We start from the raw sequence: 24,090 nt of genomic DNA on the forward strand, positions 1-24,090 counted from the left end.
TGTGAATATAAATAAGTTTATTGGTGTGTCTTGGGTTGGGGAGGCTGTGGGCTGAGAGATTATCACAGGATCTTGGGCTCTGGAGGCTGTTTGCCACTGTCTCGATCCCTCCCCACCACCTCCCCCCTTTCTATTAGTGTTCAGATAGCTTGGGGAAAGGTGGCATTTGTGGGATGAGCTGTCAAGGCAAAAGGGGGGGCCCAAAGTCCAGAGACTGTCTGGGTTTGGAGGTTGTCCTAGGGTGGTACCAGGCTCTACTGGGTGTGCCTTAAGCAGTGCCAGGGTCCAAAAGGCATGCCTGTGTTTGGAGCGATGCCCGGGTCCAGAAGGTGTGGCCTGGGCAGTGTCAGACTCTGGAGGGTGAGGCCGGGGCCCAAGTCCTCTCATCGGCCCTGCGCCTGGAGCCGCTGCATCTGTAAGATCTGATTCAGGATTCGCTGGACATCTTCATCCATCTGACCCTGGGGTGGAGAAGATGTTACTGCTGGGATGGGGAGGGGGGGAGGAGGGTGTCACCCTAGGGCAAAGCCATCCTCCTCATACACTCTGAGAGAGAGAATGAAGTAGCATTAACCTCCTGAGCCATCCTCATTCTCTTGCCCATTTCCCTTTTATAATCTAGGGCATTTTTAAAATAGTGGCTGAGGTAATGGGCTTAGTCTGGGACATTAACTCACCTTAGCGGTATCCTGTGATTACTGGACTGACAGGCTCCACTTGGCTTTTGGGGATCCTCTGAGGCTTCTCTTATGACCCCGATACCCCAAGCAATCCAAATGGTCTCTCCCCGTATCAGACCATGAAGCCAGTCCTGGCTGGCAAGTTTGTCCCCTCAGAGTCCTCTACTTTTTGGATCCCATGACTCCGCACTTCTGACAATCCACCTCTGCTTGCTACCAGCTCAGGCCCAGTGACCCAGCCCCACCTCCACATGTGTCCCAAGTGGGGGAGGGGAAACTGACCTGGATGGCATAAAGCAAGTGGCTCCGATACAAGGCCACCACCGTGCTGTGACATCTCTGTGTATCCTATGCGAGAGTTACACGGAGGGGGAATAAGGAAGGGAGTCCTGGACCTCCCTATCCTCTCCTCTCCTCTCCTCTCCTCTCCATGCAGAGCCCAAGTCAGGCAATCCCAAACCCAGAGTGCCCATTCACCTCCAGCTGCTGCTGTAGTGTCTTCACCTGGCCCTGGAGGGTGGCCACCTCTGGTGAAGGGGCAACAGGCTGGCCCTTGAGGGCCTCCTTGAGGCTAAAGACTTCTTTAGACAGCTCTGTGATCTGTGGAGGGGATGGGGCACTAGTCACTGCAAAGTCTCACCTTTTGCCAGCCTAAGTTAAAAAAACATGTCTCCCTTCCCCCATCCCACCCAGGGCCCATCTAGGTAGGAAAGGAGGCGATGCAAAGACAGCCCTAGAAGGCAGATCAGAAACTTCCTGGCTTCTAGTCCTAGCTTTATCACCGACTCACTGCATGATCTAGAGCAAGTCATTTAATCTCTTTCTGAGCCTCAGTTTCCTCTGCCATCAAATGGGAGCAGTATCAAGATAATAGTCTTTAAAATGGCTTTAGAAAGTTCCACTGGCTATGCACATGGAAGGTAGTGTAACATTCTCCACTCCACAGGTCAGTTGTGGCGGTAGGGGTTTTTAATTTTGCCTTTTGGTTCTCCTACAAAAGATCCCAGTCTCATCATTTAATGCAAATACCAGTCCACAATACCAGCCACTGAAGCCTGGGATTCCTGACTGATGGCCATAGGTTATACTGGCCATAATCTCATGGGGCCTTGCAGCTCAGAGACAGGGATAATTTTCCAGGGTAGGCCTTTTGAGGGGCCTCAAGAGAAATGCAGGTGTTTTCCAGCCTCTACACCTTCCTAATAAAAAGCCCTGAAACAAGGTTACCTCAGCTCAGAAAGGGACAAACCCAGCCCCTAAGCCCATTCCCTACCCCTGGCCACCTTTAACCAATTCTACTGGTTCTAACGTCCATTATCACGATGTTTCCTGCTTTCGCCACACTGCCACTCTGTCCCCATTCAGTCCCCCACTTCAGGTTTGTTTACCACTGAACCTCATCCCGTTCCCATACCAGTATGAACACCACCCAATCTCCACGTTGTCCTCCATTTCCCTTCTGTCCAGTTCATCCCATCCCATCATTTCCCATATGCCCACCATGCCAGCCGCCTTCCACACATCATTTCTTCCCATCGCTCTCCTCCCACCACCTGCCCTTTCTTCACCTCACCCTCCATTTCCTATGGATCACTCCATTTCATCCGCACCCTTCCGCCTACCGTGGTATTTCCACTTCACATGCCTCCCCATTTTGTGGGCCCACTATTCAATCCTACCCAACTCCTTCAGCCATTCCTAAGCCCCCCACCACATCCCCAGTCCATCAATCGACAAGATGCTCCACGCCATCTCCTCCCCACTTCCAGTCTGCCCTCCACCCTGCCCTCCTCCCGCCCCTCTGACGACCCCACCCCCACACCTTCCTGTCCTTCTCCTTGGCCTTGTCCATGGCCTCCTGCGCTCGGCCCTGAGCCTGGCGCGCGCGCTCTACCTCGGCACGGAGGCCGCGCAGCTGCTGCTCGGCGGTGGCCAGCTGCGCTTCGGCCGCGTGCCGCTCGCTCTTCATGAAGAGCGCCTCGCGCTGCACCTGGAACACCTCGGCGCTCGTCTTCTCGTGCCGTCGCCCCAGCTCGTCCAGGCGCGCGGCCAGCTGCTCGGCCTCGGCGCGCAGGGCGCCCGCCACGCGCTCGTGCTCGGACCGCGCCACGCTCCCGGCCCGCTCGCGCTCCAGCTCCGCCTGCAGCCGCGCGGCCTCCTTGCCCTTGACCACGAGCTCCTGCTCCAGCTCCTGCGCCCGGGCGCGGAGCTCGCTGGCCGCCACCTCGGAAGCCTCGCGCAGCTCGGCCAGGCCCCGCCGGGCCTCCTCGCACACACTCTCCAGCTCGTGCGCCCGACTCTCGGCCGCCTCCCGCGCCCGGCCCAGCTCCTCCACGGTCTCCAGGTGCTGGCGTCGGGGCACGCACGTGGAGGCCAGCTGCTCACGAAGGCCCTCCAGCTGCCCCTCCGCCTCCCTCTGCTCCCGGGCCCCACGCTCCAGTGCTTCCCGCAGCTGCTGGGCCTCCGCCTCCAGCCGCTGCTGCGCCCCTCGGGCCGTCTCCATCTCCGCCCGCAGCTGGGCCCGCTCAGCTTCCAGGGCTGCGGCCTCCTCTGCCCGGGCTTCCAGTTTCCGAAGCCGCTCGTCGCGGTCCCTGAGGTCTTCGCGGGCCTGCTCCAGAGCCGCCCTCAGCTGCGTGGAGTCGCTGCCGCCACAGCCGCCCCCGCCCCCGCCACCATTGCTGCCCCTGCCGCCGTTGGCGGAACCCTCCGCCTCCCGCACCCGCTCTCGAAGCCGGCCGGCCTCGGCTTCGGCCGCCTCGCACTTGCCCCTGGCCACCTCCAGCTCCGCAGCTGCTTCCCGTTCCCGTTGCCGCAGCGTCTCTTCCAGGGCCCGGATTCGAGATTCCAGCTCTTCCTGCAGCTGCTCAGACGCCTCGGCTGGGCTGGCTTTGGTCTTCTCATCAGCCGCAGGCCCTGGAGTCTCAGGCTTTTCTGGGTTGGGCTGTGTGGCGGCCACTCCATCCTGGTCCTCACTTCCTGCAGTTGCTGCTGCTTCCATCTCCACCTTATCATTCTCCTCTTCCATCTTGCCCTTTTCCTCCTCTTTCCCATGCACTTCATTCTCATTTTTTTCTGTCTCCTTCACTTTGGTCTCAAACTTTTTTTTCTCCTTCACTCCCTCTTTTCCCACTTCCATTTCATTCTTGTCCTTTTCATTCTCCTCCTTCCATTCGGCCTCATCCTTCTTCACCTTCTCTTTCCCCTCCTTCTCCAGTGTTCCCAGGGGCTCTCCTTCAATTCCCCGATGCTCCAGAGCCTGGAGCGCCTCTTCATGCAGCTTCTGGACCTGCTCGAGCTCAGCCTTCAGAGTGTCATAGAGGAAGACGGGGATGAAGTCCGCTGAGGTCTCCAAGTCCATCTGGTCTTTCTCAAAGTTCTCCAGCATCTAAGATAAGAGGAAAGATGAGTTAAAGGGAATATTCTGGCCCATCCAGTCTACCTCCCCCTCCATTTTGGAGCTGAAGAAACTGAGGGACGTGAAGCGACCAGACCAAACAAAGTACTGACACACTAACAAGCATCAGAAGAGATATGGGGTGTGAAAGGGCTGATGGAGGAAAAGGCTTCCCCTCCCATGGACCTCAGCATCCACCTCCACGTGAGACCAAGAAGCATGAAGATAATGGAAAGAGAGCCCTGGTCTTGGAATTGGAGGTCTGGCTTCAAATCTTAGTTCCCCCATTTAATCACTGAGCTTCTTTTTCCTCATTTGTAAAAAAATAAGTATAAAATCTTCCGTGAAGGGTTTTGGAAGAAAAACAAAACTGAATGCTTAACCCACTCTAGAAGTGAGCTATTATTGGTGTCACTTTAGAGGTGAAGCGTGAAGTTTGGCCTAAATTATCTCTAAAGATTCTTCCCACTGTAATGTTCTATGGCACTCCTGGTGACCATGCTGGAGTGATTCCCACTCTCTAGGCCTAATGTTTAAACTCACCCTCTTCCTGGGGGAGGGGCCTGGGGAGAAGTAGGGTGGTGGAGGAAATGGGTTGGAAAGTGAAAAAGAATGGATTTAGGCTTTGAAACATAGAGCAGGATAAAGTTGGGTTGTACCTGGACCTTTTCCATCAATTCCTGGTTTTGCTTGGTAAGTGATGCCACCTGGTCCTGCAGGGAGGCTAGCAGTTCCTGGGCAGCAGGGCTCAGCCCCTTGGACAGCAGCCCGTCGACTCCTGCAGAAACAAGTTTTTTTTTTTAAATTATATTTCCTGCCAGCCTGTGAAGTGAAGAATTTGGGGCATCCTGAGATGAAAGTCTCACCTTCAAGGGATTTACCATCTAGTAGGAAGAAAAATCGACCCAAGTAACACAAGGTAAAATGAGAGCCAAGGAGAGGTCCAGACAAAATATTTTAGGAAAACATGAAGGGAGAGGGAAGCTGGTGAGGGATAATAGAATTTGGGGCCTCCTAGAGAAAAAGACACATGAGCTCAGTCTTGAAGGAAGATTTCAAAAGACAGAAAGGAGGAAGTGAATTGTCAGCTTCCGGATGGCTCTTGCATACGTAGGAAGAGAGGTGTCAGGTCAAGATCAGGAACTGTGAGTACAGTTTGGTTGGCTGTATGTGTGTGTATGTGTGGAGAGGCAGACTAGAAAGGTGATTGTGGAGCCAGATGTTGGAGCATCTTGAATGCTGGGCTGAGCCATCTCTACCGTATCCTAGAGGCAATAGGTGGCATTGAAGGGTTTTCAGCAGGAGATTGCCATGGTCAGACTTATGCCTTAGTGAGAGTAGGCAGCACATCCGAGATGGATTGGAAAAAGAAAAGGCTGGAGGCAAGACCTTTTAGGAGGCTATTACAATAATCCAGGTAAGAGAGGTGCAGGGACTAATGTGTGTGCAAGTGGGGAGGGAATGTGAGGGAAAGTGCAGAGATGTGATTTACAACAGATTCTTAACCTGAGGTCCATGGAAAGATTTCAGGGGGTTTGTGAACTTGGATTGGAAAAAAACTGCATCTTTATTTTTACTTTAACCTCTAGCTAAAATTTAGCATTTCTTCTGATTTAGTGAATTTTAAAAAAAAATCCTGAGAAGGGGTCCATAGGCTTCACCAGACTTCCAGAGGGCTTCACGACACAAAAAAGTTAACCTCTGTTTTAGAAGCTCATCGATAAGAAGACTTGAAGCCAGAGTCATGCAGGTAGCATAGCAGTGAGCTTAATTCAGCTCCTCTGATTCCAAATTTAGTCCTCTTAGAAATACATCAAAGCTACAGGAAGAGAAGGCCAACTACCATTCAACTCGGTGACCGGGAAGATGAGGGTGCAGCCAAGAAAAACAGGGAATTTGGCTGGAGGACCCAGCTTTTCTACTATCCAGGTTTAGGCTGGAGGTCCCTTATCTTGTGCTACTCAAGGGAAGGAAGAGGCCGGCAGACTCCCAGATTCCATTCAGGACCTGAATTTCAAACCCTAAGTCTATCCTTTGAGCTGGGGCCTTGGTTAGAATGCAGGGGTTCCCTTGTATGGAATGGAAGTGAGGTCCCCCCACTGAGATGGTGGCAAGCCTTGGAGGGGATGTAAGACAGTCCTAGCTAGGGTGGAAGTCAGGAGGCCCAGGTTCTAGCCTCAGCTGTTTCACTGACTCACTGTGTTACCTTGGGCAAATCTCATCCCCTTTCTTGATCTGTTTACTCACCTATAGAATGAAATTGGACTTTCCAGTGCCCTGCCAGCTTTGACAGGATGTGTATCTGAGGTTTCTCTCATCTCTGCACTACTGCACAGTTCACAGGTCTAGTTCGGTAGGGGCAGGAATTGGAAGGTTAGGGAGAATAAGACCCTAGCTGTATGGGAAATGAAGCAGCGTGACAAAGCCAAAGGGATTCCCCACCCACCTTTCCCCTGAGCTGGATCCAAACCTGGGTAGTCTAGCAGTTCCCCTTCTTCATCCTGCAGTGTGGCCACGTCATAGCTGGTGTTCTCCTTGTCATTCTGAGAGGAAGCAGAGCCTGGGTCAGGGGTCCCCTCTTAGCAGTTGTCACTGGAGCTCCCCACTCTCCCACCTTGCCCAGTCAGGGTATAGGAGAAAACCTGCGGGCTGCTTGGTCTGTTCAGTCAATGCAGAAAGGGGCTTCTAACTTTTTTCGGGTTCCTTGTCACTCTTCTAAACATCACCCCCTTGCCCTCTACTTCTAGCTCCCTGCAAGAATTTACTCTCTGAGCTTTTCCAAGGCATATATGTGGATCGGTGTGTATGTGTCTCCCTCTGTATTCATGTGTATTCATGTGTGTCTGTGGGTGCCTCCTCCTCTCCCTGCTCCCCACCTCCAGAAGGGACAGGCGGCTCTGCAGACTTTCCACCTCACGACCCAGACTCTCCTTCTCTTCCTGTTTCTCTGCCAACAGCTGCTGCAGCTCTTGCACCTGGGGTGGAGAGAGTAGTTTGAATGACCTGCCTCCCTCAAGGTGGCTTTCGCCAACCACAGAGAGCAGAGTGCAAAGGCTGCTTGGGAGGAAATACCATCAGTGGGGGATCCCTTAGTAGGCCCCACAGATAGCATTCTGTATCTTTTCCCTACCAATCCCTCTTTCCCTCCTCTCCCACCCCCCAGGCCAACCTGTCTCTCCAGACTCTGCAGAGAGCTGTCTTCTGCTGCCAGGTGCTATGAGAGGGGAAGAGAGAAAGTAGACTGGTCAGAGCCTGTGGCCTCAGAACCCCCTCACCACCCTCCCCCATTCCTTCTTACTCCAAGGTAATGACTTCTCCCATGAGGTTCTGTCTCCTCCTCCTGCCTTCCTTATCTCTCTACCTCCCTCCAGCTTGGGCCTGTTCCTTCCCTGATCCCCCCCCACCCAGCACACACAAGTGTAATCTGGAGTGCCCCTTCCCCCAGCTCTCGCCTCCTGCCTCTTCTTCTCTTTCCGCTGTTCCAGGCCTCGAATCTTCTGGAGAAGGTGACCCCTCTCCTGTCTCAGCCGTACAATCTCCTCATAAGCCTCCCTGTCATCCTAGGGCAGTCGATAGTCTTAGGCCCTGGACCATCAGATTTGCCCCTCACACCTCCAGGTTGGGAGAGAGAAATGCACAAGGTGGGGTGCCCCCACAAGCCTGGACTTTCCATGTGAGCTCTCTCCCTCCACCCACCCCATCCCCAGGGCATCTCCCTACCGGGACAGGGATGCTAGCAGGAGGGGGAGGGGCTTTCCTCTTCTTGGGGGCTGCTGCCCTTTCCCGACTGGACTGAGATGTCTATGGAGGGAAACACGAATGGAGGGGAATCATCCTTCGAGCACTATCACACCCCCTTCCCATCTGCCTGGGTTCTAAAGTCCTGATTCTGTCATTAAGTTGCTTGAAAGTCACTTTTCCTTGGGCCTCAGTAATGTGGTGCAATGGAGCTGATATCAGAATTTCATTGGAGAGGGAGTGGATGGGCTGTGTACCACTCCAACTGTTAGCTTACTATCTCTACTCACCCAGAGTACAAGTGGCTAAAAAGGGGAGTGGAGGAAACGGGTTTTTATTCAAATATTTAATTTGAAAACATGGTATAGGTCCCATCTTCTCTAAGATGCCTTCCCTGACTTCTCCAGCCCATACTGATCTCTGAATTCCAACAGCCCAGATCTTAGAGTCTAAGCCACGCAATTCCACAGCTGATTTTACGCTGTCCTATATTGCTGTTTCCCCTTGAGTTTTGTCTCCCACCAGGCTGGGAGCTACCAAAGGGCAGGGCAAGATCTGTTCCTCGGTCTGCCCAAGACTGGGAAGTTCCCAAAGGCAGGGCTGCTCCTCTTACCCCCTCAACCTAGTACACAGGGCTGGTCACACAAGGCTGGATGTGACCTCAGTAAAGACTTGGTGACTGATACCTGAGAAGACCCTTCTGCTGACTCCTCTTCTGTAGTAGGTGGAGATAAAAGCAGTAGTTAATGTCCCAGCTTAAAGACCCTGGTTCTCTGCCTCCCATCACCCCCCAGCTGCAGACAAGGTACTGGGAGGGGCTGGGGGACTTGTCACCAAATCCAGTGGGGACCCAGAGTTGGATGCCAGTATGACTCCTACCCCAGATGTAGTTAACTTTGGGATGTTTGACGGAAGAACAACTTGTGAAAGCCTTACAGTGATTTGGGGGGGGGGGGTGGAGGCGCACTCAGATTGTCAAAAGAGCAAGGGAATATGCAGATCACAAAATGCCTGAGTGGAGAAGTGCCTTGATATTGGTCCCATCAGGGAAGGAGAGAAGCCCTTTTGGGGGGGGGGGGGGGGTTAGAGCCGTAAAACTACCGGAAGATGGGGCAGGGTTGGGAAATGCAAGTAGGAAATCCCAAGGAAGGTGGGGCTCTGCCCACCTTGCACATCACCTCCATCTGCACATACCACTAGTCAGAACCTGGTTTTGTGTGGCTTCCTGTAGCAGGTGCAGGATCAGAGCATCCCCTGCTATGGCTCCATAATGTGCAGCATCCTGGCCCAAGGCATCCGTGAGCCCAGGCCGAGCACCTCCTTGTAGTAGCACTTCCACCGTCTCTGGGCTGGCCGCCTCACATGCCAACATCAGAGCTGTCCTGTGACAGAAAGGGTTATGGAATGGGAGTTGGAAGAAGGCCCAAGATAACCCCCTTCACCCGGGTTATCTTCCTCATTTCAATTCTGTTGTGCCTATTTGGGACTTCTTACCCCCCACCCCTGGCACAGAGAACCAAATTGTGAAGTATTCCTCTTTGAACCATGAAAGAGAAGCAATTTATTTGCGTGCAGTCGGAAAGCCCAGGTGTCCCACTGTTTGTCCATCATGAAAGCCCAAATGTGGCCCCCACACAAAGCTACTCTGCACCTATCCCAGCTGATGTTGAGTGACACCCAGGGTGACAACTAATTCATCAGCTAACCTCTGGTGATGGAAGGAAGTGAGGCTCACCACCTTTCAGCTGACGTATGTGTATTTCAAATTGTCCTGGATAGGAAGGGAGGGAGACTGCCCTCCCCCACCTCCCACAAAGGTAGCCAGAGGAGAGAGATTTGTAGCACCTCGCGGCAAAACCTCTAGCCTCCCACTCATTCAACTTAGATCTGCCTTTGCTCACAGGGCAGAGGTACAGGCAGCAAGTGTGGTGTGGTCAGAAGGGTTCTGGATCTTACATCGGGGGGCCTTTATACCTTAGCCATACCACTCACTGCCTGTGTAACCGTGGGTGTCTCAATCCTTCTGGGCCTAAGTTTACTTATTTGTAGAATAAGGGGGTTGGAAGAGATCTCTCCAAGGTCCGTTTGAGCTTTCAGTTTTCTTATCTGAGCAAACACTTGGGTGAGTGGATTCCCAAATTTATGTGGAATGACGTTCCAATTGAAGAAGATGCTACTTCTCTTGGGATCACATGGCCAGGAGAGAACCATGAGAGAAGCTTAGGCGATATTCAGTTGGACAGGTGATAATCAGGTTTCTGCAGTGCTTGAATGTGTACAAAGAGCATTCTGTGCAGCAAACAACCTGTATCGTGTTCTCCTCCCTGCAATCTATAGTCCAGACAAACCAGCTAATGTCTCCTCCCCCACTGGACATTGTAATCTCCTGCCACAGGCTGTCCACCAGGCCTGGAATGCATTCCCACATCTTCTTAGAATCTCTAGCTTTCTTTAATATAATCCAATAAACATTTATTTTATTTATTTATTTATTTTAGGCAATTGGAGTTAAGTGACTTGCCCAGGGTCACACAGCTAGTAAGTGTCAAGTGTTTGGTCTGAGACTGGATTTGAACTCAGGTCCTCCAGACTTCAGGGCTAGTGCTCTATCCACTGCACTACCTAGCTGCCCCAATCCAATAAACATTTATTAAAGCTCATCCTGTGTGCCAGCATCTTTGGGAAACCCTTCCTGATCCTCTTGGGTGTAAGTGCTCCGCTCCTCTCCCATACCTCACATAGATACTTGTCTGCTTGGGTGTTGAATTGTCTGAATGGAAGGGAAGCTCCTTGAGGGCAAAGACTGTTTCTGTTTTGCTTTTGTATTCTAATTACTTGATTGAATGTGGAGGTGGGTTGTGCTTTATCTTATGATGAAGCTGGGGCTCAGTCCCATTCTGGTGCTGGAATTGGATCCTAGGACTCTTACCTCTAAGCACAAAGCTCTTTCCAAACACAACTTTAGTTTTAATATTTCTGTATTTTCTACACCCTTGTGAGGAAATCATAGAAAATGGCCCACTGGGCCAACACACAGGAAGGAAATGGGAGGGTGGGAACAGATGGACCCTAGACTGGACCCTAAGGTCCGAGTGGCCACAGGAAAAGGGGAAAAGAACATTAGGGCAACTGAGTTCTTTTCCTGGGACAAAGAGGACATGAAGACATGCGTTTGTATTCTGTGGTCAGTGAAGATGTAAAAAAGTTGAGAAAGAGGAAATCTTTGGGGCAAGGGCCAGGTCCTCTGGACCAGTTCCAAAAGTTCATTCAGTTCAGCTGAAGCCCAGGGACTATTTCCATGGACATGCATACTCACCTACCCTGTTGGTCCTGGTCATTCACGGAAGCTCCATGCTGCAGGAGAAGACGACAGAGCTCCGGGTGACACATCTGTGCTGCCAGGATGAGAGGAGTAGCACCTGACTGGTAGGGTGGGTGAGGAGAGCAAGAGAAAGCATGAAATGAGATGCCTTGAGGGTAGAGGGGTGCAGTTGGGGGTAAGAGAACTCCAGGTAGGCCTCAGCCCTCCTACTAACATCTCTTTGGGGAGCATCCCCAACCCCAAAGTGAAGTCCTAAGAACATGGGGGAACAAGACCAGGAAGAGGAAGATATTGCCTGACTCAGGTTGGGTAAAAGGCATGCTCACACCTTGTCCAGGGGCAAAGAAGAAGGCTCACCCGGTCTCGAGGGTTCAGATGGGCTTTGAAGGAGCAAAGCAATTCAGAGCAGGCCAGGCAGCCACCAGCAGCTGTGGGAGGGACAGGAGAGGATAGGGAGGAAGCCATCAGATAGGGGAGGAGAGGAATAAATTAACAATGGCTTTGGAATCAGAAGACCTGGATTCTGCTCCCTGCCTGATACTTATTGTGAGCTTTTTTCCCCTTCTCTAGGCCTGTTTCCCCATCTATAAAAGGAGGAGGTAGTACAGATGACCTCTGAGATACCCTTCAGTTCTATAAAGAGTGCCGTGGTCCTGGTTGAGGGTTGAAATATTGAGATGTAATCCCAGATCGAAGATGAACTGCTATGAAGAGACATCTTCAAGGTCAGGACAAAGATGTCACCCGGAGAGAGCTAGGTAGAGTGGTGTATGGAGTCAGGAAGGCCTGAGTTTAAATCCTGCCTCAGACACTTGCTAGCTGCATTACCCTGGGTAAGTCACTTAACCTGTCCCAGCCTTAGTTTCCTCATTTGTAAAATGGGGATGATAATAGCACCTACTTCACAGAGTTACTGAGGCTCACATGGGATTATATATATATATATATTATATATATATAAACACTTTGCATACCTTAAAGTGCTATATAAATATTAGCTTTCATTTTGTATTTATTGTCACATCGACTTGGTGCCTCAACATTTATACTTAAAGCATTGGCTATGTCAAAGATGGCAGCCTCGGTAGAGTTTTCATCACTCTTTAAAATCTTGTGCCTTTAAATTTACTCATCCCTTATATTTGGATATGTGCTTAAGACTTTCTCAAGAGCAATTTCATATCCATTTTCTCAACCCCTATGAGAAAGGGAATTAGGTAATGGGCCCATTTTTACAGATGATGCATCCTTGTGACACGGAGTGCAGCCTGGGCTCCCATAGGGTCCGAAGAAGCCTTAGAGGTCATCCAATCCAACCACCCCCTCCCCCAACCATTTACAGATGAGGGAGCTGAGACCTACAGAAGATGTCATTTGCCTGGGGTTACTTGGGCAATATGTAGCAGAGCTGGGACTCAAGTTCATATCCTATGACTCCAAGCTCAGTGTTTTTTCCACTGCGTCAGATTTCCTCCTCGAAGATTATGGCAGCAGACTGCAAGTTCTGACAGGTTATGGTAACATATTAGTATGCAGTTCCTACCTTTTGGAAAAGCCTTCAAGTACAGGCCATGTGTATCTTGTCCAAGCCCCTTCCCAGCTAAGCATACAGAAGTCAATCTACTAGAGTGTGGATAAGTGGATCATCACTTTTTTTATTTTTTAGCCACAGCACCGCTTTAAGCTATCTACCAAGGAGAGGGATGGTTGTAATCTGCATGTGGTGGAGGTTGTGCCCACACTTATCATGAATCTTTAAAAGTGCTGAAGTGGATGGGGAAACTGAGGCCAAGAGAGGGACAGCAACTTGCCCAGGTCAGTGGTAGAGCCAAACTAGAACCCAGATCAGTCTAGGATTGTTTCTCTAGAAGACTAAGCTGATCATCCTAGCCTCAAATTTTCATTCTCAGTGACCCGTCACCCATTAAAATACACATTTCTATAGTGCTTGATAGTTTACAAAGTACTTTCCCCATACAATATTGTTAGTTGTTTTTATTGTATTATCTAAGAAACAGTCTCTAAGAGGTACTTCCCCATGTTCATATAGTAGCAGGCAGAGCCAGGATTAGAACCCCCATCTCTTGATATGGCTGGCTTTTCACTATATTATGGTGGTGATTAAAGCATGACACTTGCTGAATAAGGGGCTCCCAGGCAAGGAGGCAATGCTGGCTCCAGAACTCCCTCTTGGAGGAATGCAGTGGAGCTCAGTCACCCTATTAGGCTAGTACCTGGTGCCTGAGAGGAGGAAGGGAAAGTCAGGATTCTGTGCTCACCTGCATGATGGAGTGCTGTCCAGCCACTGCTGTCTACGGTATCTACCACACAGGATGCCTAAGGTAAAGGAGGTCAAAGGGGGTGAGAAGTGTGGAGGCCAGACCAGGAAGGGCCTTTAGGTTCCTGGCTGTTCCCTCCCACCTCTTCTCTCAGTGCTTCTAACTCCCTGTTAGGCCCAGAGATGTTCTTTCTTCTTTGGGAGACAGCAGTCTACATGTAGGATCCCTGATCTAACGAGAGAATGTCAGAGTACGATGCACTTTAGAACACAGAGAGCTGAGAGGGACCTTAGAAACTATCTAATGCTGATAGAAAATGGAGGCCCAAAGAGAGGTGAACCTGCAGCAGTTGTTTCAAACACTGAGGGTGTCCATACTTTGCTGCCAGATGGAGGGCGTTGTAACCTGAAAGACAGAAAATCCATTGGACCACGTACCTGGAGGCACCTGGGGAATAACATTTCCTAAACTAGGAGGGGTCAGTCAAAAGTAATCTGGTTACAGAAAGGGCAATCCCACTGCCCACCCTGGATTAGTTGAGGCCTGGGTAAACCTGGCTCCTAGAACCAGAAAGTTTGAGCAGGAGAGGGATCTTATAGATCTTCTAGTCCAAATCTTCCATTTGACAGGAAGTAATGGAGGCTTAGCAAGGAGAAGGGACTTACCCAAAGTCATTCAATGAGTGCTCAGCACAGTGCTGAACCTAGGTCTTTCTGTCTCCAAGTTCATTACCTATCTACTATGCCATGTTGCCTCAATATCAATGGGATCATAAGTCTCCATTCTGGCCTCTAGTCTATGACAGGGCCAGGGTTAAAACCCCCCAATGTCAGGCCCTCCCTTTGCCCTTCCCTAATCCTCACCTATAGTCCTAGCATGAGAGAAGGGTGTTTACCTGAGCCATCGGTGCTCATGACATTGGCACCATGGGCCAGCATCACCTCTAGGCAGGCCGCTGCCCCTCGCATAGCAGCCAGATGGAACCTTGGGTATGATACAACACAACAAACACAATACAATGCAACAATCCATCCTGGACACGGCCACCAACCTAAAGTAGAGGTCTAACTGTCGCTTTTCTGCTCAAGAAATTTCAAGGACTCCCCATTTTATAGGATCAAAGACGTAGAGCTGAAAGAGACCTTTGAGGTCTCTAGCCCAACCTCTTCAATTTACTAATGAAGAAACTGAGGTGGGGAAAGTTTAAATGATTTGCTTAAGAGTGATTTATACACAATGTATTTGAACACAGGTCCTCTTACTCCAAATGGAGCTTTCTTTCCATAGAACAAATACAAACTCCTCAGGATGAAGTTTATGGTACTCCATGGCTTGGCTCCCACCTCCTTTTCCAGCCTTATTTCACATTATTTCACTTCTCACATCCTCTATATGCTATCTAAACTGGCTTACTTGCTGAAATCAGCATTCTACCTTCTGCTTTGCATAGGTTGTGCCCCATGTCTGGAGTGCACTCCCTCTTTTACAGGAAGCCTTTCCTGAAACCCCTCCCCGTTAATGCTTTCCTCTCTACCTCATCTCCAGATCAGCAGAATGTAAGCTCTCCGATGGCAGAGGCTTGGCTTTGCATTCCCAGAAACTAGCACAGGGCTTTACACACAGTAGGTTCCAAATAAATGCTTATTGAATTAAGTACCTAATGGGTGCAGAGTCCAGTGCTGAGGACATATAAAGAATACATTCTCTGCCTGCAAGGAGTTTAAAGTCTCAGACACAGTTATCATAGATGGTATTACATAAGTGCATCATTGAGGGACAAAAGAAAGGGGGTGTGAGGTCTGAGAGGGAAGATCTTTACTGACTGCAGCCTGGGGGAAGTAGAATGTGAACTGGCCTTTAAAGGATACATAGGAATTCAACAGGTGAAGAACAAATGGTGGGAGAAGCGCCCTGGGCTTGTTACGGAGAGCGAGATGAGGGCATTTGGCCGAAGGAAAAGCAGCCAAGGCTGGAGAGGTAAGAGCTGCCAAACTATGGAGGGTCTTAAATGCAAAGCAGAGAAGTCTGAATTTTACGTAAGAGGTTGGGCCACTTAAGATTTTTGAGCAGAGGAGTGAAATGACCAGATCTGAGCTAAGAAAGACTAGCCTGAGAGCAGGATGAAGGATGAAAGGGGAGACCGCAGTGGCAGGGAGAACGGCTGGTAGTCTGGCTACATGGTTGGTAAGAAAGGTCTGTACTAAGGAGGTGGTCAGGGTCATCTGAAGGCACCAGCCCTACCTACCAATTACAAGGGCTGAAGGTGCTCCTTTCCCAGTTCCCCATTCCCTAGGGCCTCTCCCTGCTTAGGGGGTCCTAAACCTAAGCAGAAAGGGTGGGTACCCACAAGGGGCTGCCTCCCAAGTATCTCCCACTCTCCTGCCCATCCTAAAATTCCCAGTGTTGGCAAAACGCTGAAGTCTGGCTTTAATTCAATACAGCCAAAATGTGGCCCACACTATGCGCAGAATTCTAATCCTCTGCTTGGTATTTAAAGCCCTTCACCATCTGGTCCCTTCCTTCCTTTCCAGGCTTTTCCCACTTCTATGCACTCTATGATTTGACTCCAGTGACCTACTTTCATGCCTTGCACAAGACACTCATTCTGTCTGTTCTCCCCCTATGGCTGTGCCCTAGGCCCTGCGTGCCCTCCCTCCTCACCTCTGCCTCCTGGCTTCCCCGCTTCCTTTAAGACTCAGCTCACATCCCACCTTCAGTAGGAGACCTTTCCAGGCGCCATCCCGAAACCTTGGGGTTCGTGTCTTCCCTCTGACTACCTTCCACTGTGCAGACCTTGCACCTCCATAGTTATTTGCATCTTGTCTCCCCCCAATGTTTTTGCCTTTCTTCATATCTCCTGCACTTATCGCACTGCCTGGCACATGAAAAAATGCTTAATAATGTGTTCATTAATCCTTATTAACTGACTGAGCACAGTCCCTGCTCTCTGGGAGCTCATAGTTTTTGGGGACACCAAGAAAACAATACCCCAATGCAGAATGTGAAGGTGTCTTAGGAAAGCTACAAAGAGCCATGAGAAAAGTAGAAGGAGGGAATACTTTCAGCTTCCAAAGGCCATGGAAGGCTTCTGGAGGAGGTGGCATCGGAGCTAACCCTCAAAGGATAAGTGTTATTTCACAGAATCACAAACTATTAGAAGGAGTTTAGTGATCAGAGGTCAGAGGATTTAGAGTTGGAAGAAAATGCAGAGGTCTTTAAATTTGAACTCATTTTATGAAAGAGGAAAATGAGACCCAGATATGCTGCCCATGGTCAGACACACAAGAAAGGAGCAGAGCTGGAATTCAAGCCAAGCTCCTCTGACTCCATGTCTTTCCACTACACCATCGTTCAGTCCGATCCCTTCATTTGACAAGATTCCACTCCAAATCCAGTGCAAAGAGCTCTGGAATTGGGGACCCAGGACTCGGGGTCAAATCCTACCTTTGCCATTTTCCTCTATGGCCTGATGCAGGTCACTGACTATTAACAGAGAATTTAATCCCTCTGGGCCTCAGTTTCTTCATCTATAAAAAGAGGGGTTTGGACTCCATGACCTCTTCTAAGACTCCCTTCTAACTCTAACCTTTGGTTCAATGATCTTATGACAGATGAAGAAACTGAAGTTTAGAGAAGATATACAAATCTGGCAGATTTGTGTTCCTAAGCTCCAGGACCCACTCTCTCTACCACTCCACTCTGCTTAGGAAGAGAAGCAGGATTTGGCTTATAACTGGAGAGACGCTCCTAGATGTATCCTCCCCTCCCCTGTCAAAAAGAGAGCAGGCACTGGGGCCCTGAGGGGGTTGTGGGTACCCCTCCCCCCCACCAGATGGATAGAGGTCTTCAAGTAGAGGCTGGATGACCACTTGTTTGGTGGGGATTCCTTTATATTATAATGAGGATTCCTTTATATTATAGTGAGGATTCCTTTATATCATAAAATATGAATTATATTATAGTGAAGATTCCTTTATATTATAAAATATAAATTATATTATAGTATAGATTCCTTTATATTATAAAATATAAATTATATTATGGTGGGAATTCCTTTATATTATAAAATATAAATTGTATTATAGTGAAGATTCCTTTATATTATAATATAAATTATATTATGGTGGGAATTCCTTTATATTATAAATTACATTATGGTGGGAATTTCTTTATACTATAATATAAATTATATTTCAGTGGGGAGTTCTTTTTGGTAGGGGTTGAACTAGATGGCTGCTGTGGTCCCTTTTGACTTTAAAATTCTGGGGTCCTGTGAGGGTGAGGTGAGAAGGAGCTGCCTCCCCACAGGGGGAGCAGAATTAATGGGAGGGAGGTATCAGCAGCTCTGTCTGACCTGCGGGCTGTACACAGTAAGCTTTCCTTCTTCTCCGGTCCAAGCTCAGCTCAATGGAAGCCATTAAGAGTGGAGGGGAGGAGAGAAGGGATTCCAGGCATAGAGTAAGGAATAGAAAAAGGGAGCGAGAAAGGGGAGAGCACAAGTTGTGTTCTCAGGAGAAAGTAATCCTTTCTGGCTCGAGGCAAGTTGAACAAGAAGGAGGTGACTCCTAAGAGGGAAGGTTGGGAAGGGACTTTGAATGCCAGAGTGGAGAGCCTGGATATTGTCCTGTAGGGAAGGGGGAGCTCCTGAGTATCACTGACAGGAGAACTCATGATGGAAGCTCAAAGCTCCCCTTCTTCTCATGGATTCTTAACAACTCGGTGACTGCCCACTGCCTCCAGCTACCCAAAATCTTCCTATATCACCAGAGATCCATTGGGTCTTCTCAGACCTCTTGCTCTAGAACTCTCTCTTCTAGAAAGCCCTCTTTCCCCAGTTCACTCCCACCCTAACACCTTTATCTCGCTCCATCCTAGAAAGTCTGCATTATGATCCAGCTCATGCCTTCAGCAATGGAATGAATAAGAAGTAATAACAAATGCTGCCATACTCATTTCACACTCATTTCATTATCTCATTTCATCCTCATAACATCCCAGAGGAGTTAAGCAGCATCGTTGGTCACACCCAAACTCAGATCTTTCTTAAGAACTTTAGGCTGTTGAGATGTGGCTTAAATTGCTAGAGGTCAGGGAGAAGAGGGCAGGGGACCTCCAATCCCCACCCTTGGAGTCATGAATGGTTTAGCCAAAAAAGTTAGGGGAGGGTTCTCTGGAAGGCCCCAATAAAAATGGGGGTTGGGGATGCCTGCCTGGGAGTTGGGGGTGAGGGTGGAGGAACTTCTAGCCCTTTCCCAGGAGCGTGTCAACATAGATAAGCTAGAGCTGCCATCTTGACCGTCATGGAGATCTTGGGTGATACAGAACAGGAAAATTTGGGCCTCCAAAAGGGGGATGATTTTGGGAATCAGCACGGTATTGAGTTCAATTTATTTTCTTATTCTGTGTGAGAGGGTACTACTGCAAGTCTCACTTTTACAAAATCTTTTTTTCTCTCTGTAGGCAGGGGGAGGGCAGATATCTAGGTAACCAGTGATAGCACAGAAGGCTTTCTGCTCGACTGAAAACAAGCTCAGGATTCCCATCCTATGAAATCATTCAGGCTAGGGCCCAGAAAAGTGAACCACAACTTGGTGTGGGGGCAGTTCTGGTCTTCGAGACTCCGTTCCTGGGTGGGCATGGGGCAAAGTGGCCTATCTCCAGGGGCTAGGAGAATCAGGGACCATGACTGGCAAGTTGGGTTGGTGGAAAGCACACTGCGTTCAGAGGCCTAAGACCTGTGTTCATCTCCTAACTCTCACACTCAATAGTTGTGACCCAAGCCTTTTAATCTTCCTAACTTTAGTTTTTCTCTTCAACAAAATGGGGGTAAAAACCGTGCTGCTTGTGTCATGGAGTCGTTTTAAGGAAAGTGCTTTGAAATAATAATAAGCTGGGCCTTGAGAACTCTAGTTAAAAAGTAATTTAGTAAATAGTGAGGCAAAATGAAAAGAGCCCTGGATTTGGGGTCAGAACAACTGAGTCCAAACACAGCTGAGTTAAAAAAAAAAAAAAAACAACCAGCCAGTTACTCCCTGTATAAGATTCTATAGTAAGGTATTACTTAATCTGTGCCACCCTCTTTTTCCTTATACATAATTGTATACCTACTCCCCTTCTCCTCAACCCCTGCCAATGTACAACTTTCTATTTTGTCTAGAGGCAGCTAGGTATCACAGTGAATGGAGCGCTGAACCTAGAATCAGGAAGACTTGGGTTCAAATCCTGCCTCAGATTCTTACTAACTGTGTGACCCTGAGCAAATCACTTAACTTTTCTGTGCCTCACTTTCCTCATCTGTAAAATGGGGGTGATAATAATAGCACCTGCCTCCCAGAGTTGTTGATAGGATAAAATGAGATTATTTGTAAAGTACTTTGCTAGTTATTATCATTATCATTATTATTATTATTATTATTATTATCACTTGGAGTATATAGAAGAGGTAGGGAAAATGAAAAGGCATCTGGTGGCAGCTACAAAAGAAACAAGAAAGGTTGTTAGGGTTCTGATCCCTGAGCCCAAGGGAGTCAAGCACACTCAAAGGCCATGGAAAGTTAGGACTTGTTGAGGTTTGGAGACCATTAAGGGCTGGAACAGAGTAAGAAGGCAAACCCTAAGACCCAGAGTTCCTTGGGTCAGGGGGAGCTTCACACCTAATACCCAATCTCTTAGGTCCCCTTGATTCTACCTTTACAGTGTTTCCTACATATCCATCTCCTCCCTGTTCTCATTGCTACCACTCTATTACCAGGCCTCATCACTAGTCCTCTAGAATCCAGACTAGTGTAATAGGCTGCATTCTCTCTCTCTTCCAATCTGTCCCTCATACTACTTCAGGACCAATCTTCCTTATACATATATCTGGTCATGTTATTACTCTGCTCAAAAAATCTTTAATGGCTTCAAATAAGATAATATTTGTGAAGTGCTTAGCACAGTGCCTGGCACATAGTAGGTGCTATATACATTTTAGCCATTTTAAAAATTGACTCCCTATTATCTGGCGATTGAAGTTCATCTCCCTCTTCCAAGCAATCAAGTCACTCCCTAATCTGGTGCCCCCTCACTTTTCCAGCTTTTATCTCTCACTGTTCCAATTCAAGCACTCTCTGCTCCTGAAAAACATAGGCAAACCTCCATCCTGGCATATACCTTGAATTTCCTGTGTCCACACAGAATCACCAAATCTCTGGATTGGGCGGGACCTCAGAGATCATCTAACCCAATCCTTATATTTTTCCCTGTGCCTAAAATGTCCTCCATCTCCCCTTTCCCTGTTAACCACTTCCTCCAGAAAGCTTTCTTTCATCTCCCTGGTCAATAAAGCCTTTCCTTCTTAGATCCCACATAGCTCTTTGTTTTGAGAGGCAACACAATATAATGTTAAGGTTAACAACATGTTAACCTTAGAGTCAGGAAGACCTGGGTTCAAATCCTGTCGTAGACACTTGCTAGCTGTGTGATCATCGATAACAAATGAGGTAGTTCACCTCTCTAGTCCTAGTCTCTTCCTCCATAAAATGAGGCTGTGTGCCATATCATTCTCACAGGGTCGTCTCCAGGCTCAAGGGAGATAAATGTATGTAAAATGCTTTGCTAACTTAAAAGCGTAACATCGATGTCAATTATGATCATTATTGTGTCTCTCTAATGCACTTGTGAGAGGCAGTGTGGCATAGTGGATGGGGACTAGGACCTGAAGTCTTATCTCTGACATATACTGGGTGTCCATGAATAAGTCTCTTGACCTCTCAGTGTCCCAGGAAATGCTAAGACAATGTGCCAGAACTTATTGGTTGAGGAATTTTCCAAACTGGGAGTTCTCCGCACTGATGAAATTACAGCCCTGGCCTCCCCTCCGCTCCAAAATACACATAATATTGTGTATGACAGTTAGCAGAGTCAGCACCTTTTCATCCATTAGGCTGTAAGCTCCAGGAAGGCAGGAGTTTATCTAAATTTTCTCTTATCAGTACCCAGCGCAAGTGTTACGCAAAGTTGACTCTTTAGATATAGTTGTTGAATGAGTCAGTCCATTGAATATTTATTTGTAGAGGCTGCAATGGATAGAGTAATGAGCCTGGAGCCAGGAAAACCTGAGTTCAAATCTGGCCTTAGACACTTACTAGTTGTATGAGCCTGGACAAGTCACTTAACCTCTTTACAACCTCAGTTTCCTCATCTGTAAAATGGGAATAGTAATAGCATTGCAGGGTTGTTGTGAGAATCAAATGATGTAATAATTACACAGCACTTAGCACAATGCTGGGCACATAGTAAGCATTACATAAATGCTAGCTATCATTATTATCATTATTATTATTATTATTAAGCTCCTACTATGTACTACTCTGGGCACTGTGCCAGGTAATGGGACTACAGAGATGATAAATGAAATAGACCTCGATGTCAAGGGGCTTACCTTTTAACAGGAGAGACAACAAAAATACACATACATCTACATACACATGTATAAATACAAAAAAAATATAAAGAGAATGAATGCAAATAAATAGGAAGTAGCTAGATTCAAGGTGGCTGGTGGGGGTGGGCCCTGAAGCTTGAGGGGATCTGGAAATGCTTCGGATGGAATGGATGGACCGTGGTACTTGAGATCTCAATGGAAGAGAGGGTTTCTGGGAGGCTGCAGTGAGAAGGAAGTTCATTCCAGGTAAGGGGGACAAAGGGCAAAGGCCTGAAGACTGGCGGGGAAGCATCCTCTTCAAGGAATTTCAAGTTGGCCAGTGTGGCTGGGCCATAGAGGGTGTGGAATGGAGTAAGAAGACTGGCGAGAAGGAAGGGACCAGGTTATAAAGAGCTTTAAACGTCAAACTTTTTTTTTTGTTGGGTTTTTTTTGTTTTGTTTTGCTCTTTTAACGTCAAACATTTTTAAAGGGACTGAGGAGGCCAGTCCAGCTGGATTGAATGATGCAGGAAGGGAGCCCTATGCTTCAATGAATTAATGAGTGAGCAAAGGAACTGTTGTCTCCCCTCATCCCAAGGCATTATCCTTCCCAAGGATGCCAAAGACCCATTCTCCTGGCTTGCTTCATTGGTGGTCCCCAGGGGCTAGGTGGGGCACTTACGAGGACTTGCCCTCCGGATCCAACTTGGTAGGAACCAGCCCTTTTCGGACAATCAGAGCAGAGACTCGAGTGGCATCGTTACTCTCCACAGCCTGCATCAGCTTCTCATCACTCCTTCCCCAGTCCTGGCTCTGCTGGGCAGCCAGGAGATGGGGTTAAGTGTGTGCTCACTGGTTCCCCTTCCTCCCCAGCTAGCTCCCAGTTAGGTTCCTGTCTCAGCCTGGACCTTGGAAACAGATCAGGCTGGCATCTCCAAACACTACTTAAAGCTCAGTTGCTTCCCCTCTGCCCTTTATTTTTGCGCTTGCCCTATGGGCAGGCTTGGAAGAGGGCAGCCTGAGGCAGGGCACCTGAAGCCCCCAGCTGGCTCAGCTCTTTCCCTTCCCTGTCCACCCACCGTGTTGTGCCTGCCAACTTGCCTGGTGCCAGCCTCTCGCTGTGGGCCTCGGGATCAGGCATCGGCCACAGGGGGGGCAGGTGCCAAGGTCGGCTGGGCTCAGCCAAAGCTGTGAGCAGGGGTGGGGTTTGGGAAGAGCAGTCCTGGGCTGGGGCAGGGCCCCTGGCCTGTCTGCCCGCACATTCTCTTGAAACCCATCTCTCAAAATCCACCCTCCTCAATTCAGTCCCCCACCCCATTTTCACCAACTCCATCTCTCTGAACTCTTCTTCCTCCTCTCCACCCCCTTACATTACGTTCTTCAACCTCTCCCCAGCTCCATCCCTAACCTTTCACAACCTAAAACCCTATCAACCCCAAATCCCATCCTTCTAAACCTCAGCTCACTCCAGTGCACGCCCACCCACTCTATCCCTCTGAAATCTGCTGCCCCCCAAGATCCCCCCCAACTCTATCCCCCATAAACTTCACCCCCATCCCGAGGAGATTCTTTCAAACTCTGATACCCACCCCCACCAACCAGATGAAAACAACCCGAACTATTCTAAGGGTCTGAAAAGATCCCGGGCGGGGCCAGAGCCGAGGTGAGGGCTGGGTCCAGGTGCGGGGAGGGGTGAGCCAGCAGCCCCCCAACCACTGCCACCTATGTCCCATCCTTCCCTGCCCCTACCCCTCTCCTACCGAGAAGGAGGCGGTGGCGCAGAGACAGATCTGCTTCATCACGTCCAAGGCGAGCTCCGGGGCTGCGGCCATTCGGGGCTTGGGGCCGGAGAAGCCTGGGGCCCGGGGCTTGGGGCTCTGGGCGATGCTGCCCGAATACGGGACGGGAGCCCAGCCAGCCTCATCCCCCGGGAACCGCGGGCCCCTGCTCCTCCTCTTGCTTCTCCCGCCCCTCCTCGCCTCCCACCGTTCACACTGCAGCTCTTTAGCCTCCCAACCTCCCTCAGCCCCGCCTCACTTTCCCCCACACCCCAACACCCGCCCCAGTCCAGTCCCCTACCCTGCCTCCCCCAGCCCCTTTCCCAATACCTCCCCCTTAATCTCCACCACCTCAATCCCCTTCTCTCCTTAAGCTTTTTTTCTGCTCTGCCTCCCCCCCCCCCCCCCCCCCCCCCCCCCCCCCCCCCCCCCCCCCCCCCCGCCCCCCCCCCCCCCCCCCCCCCCCCCCCCCCCCCCCCCCCCCCCCCCCTCCCC

The 24,090-nt window shown here is 49.5% G+C and overlaps 1 protein-coding gene across 4 annotated transcripts; it reads right to left on the reverse strand.

The window, feature by feature from the left end:
* ANKRD24 (ankyrin repeat domain 24) lies at positions 1–23,750 on the reverse strand. 4 transcript variants are annotated; one of them, XM_027851255.1, is made up of 20 exons: positions 23,578–23,750; positions 22,919–23,005; positions 22,500–22,630; positions 14,309–14,397; positions 13,754–13,818; positions 13,414–13,471; positions 11,492–11,562; positions 11,129–11,235; positions 9,007–9,194; positions 8,499–8,527; positions 7,795–7,875; positions 7,527–7,634; positions 7,244–7,288; positions 6,951–7,049; positions 6,545–6,617; positions 4,734–4,852; positions 2,503–4,065; positions 1,158–1,280; positions 963–1,028; positions 1–461 (listed from the first exon to the last, which is right to left on the reverse strand). In XM_027851255.1, the coding sequence occupies exons 1-20, from the start codon at positions 23,647–23,649 to the stop codon at positions 384–386; spliced, it is 3,252 nt and encodes a 1,083-aa protein (XP_027707056.1). In that variant the 5' UTR covers positions 23,650–23,750; the 3' UTR covers positions 1–383. The 4 variants fall into 4 exon arrangements, with proteins under 4 accessions (XP_027707056.1, XP_027707055.1, XP_027707058.1 ...); XM_027851254.1 differs by having other exon boundaries at positions 6,521–6,617; XM_027851257.1 differs by lacking the exon at positions 22,919–23,005 and having other exon boundaries at positions 6,521–6,617.
* Positions 23,751–24,090: the final 340 nt, after the last annotated feature.

This window comes from Vombatus ursinus, unplaced genomic scaffold (genome assembly GCF_900497805.2).
Source record: "Vombatus ursinus unplaced genomic scaffold, bare-nosed wombat genome assembly UNPS02009173.1, whole genome shotgun sequence".
NCBI lineage: Eukaryota > Metazoa > Chordata > Mammalia > Diprotodontia > Vombatidae > Vombatus > Vombatus ursinus.

Bases quoted from the DNA above. Each gene is read 5' to 3' on its own strand.
- ANKRD24 (XM_027851254.1), bottom strand. From the start codon at position 23,649: ATGGCCGCAGCCCCGGAGCTCGCCTTGGACGTGATGAAGCAGATCTGT. The intron at 14,398-22,499 runs GTAAGTGCCCCA...ATCATACCCAAG, and splicing joins GATCCGGAGGGCAAGTCCTC to GTTCCATCTGGCTGCTATGC. The intron at 4,066-4,733 runs GTACAACCCAAC...CTCTTATCTTAG, and splicing joins AATTGATGGAAAAGGTCCAG to ATGCTGGAGAACTTTGAGAA.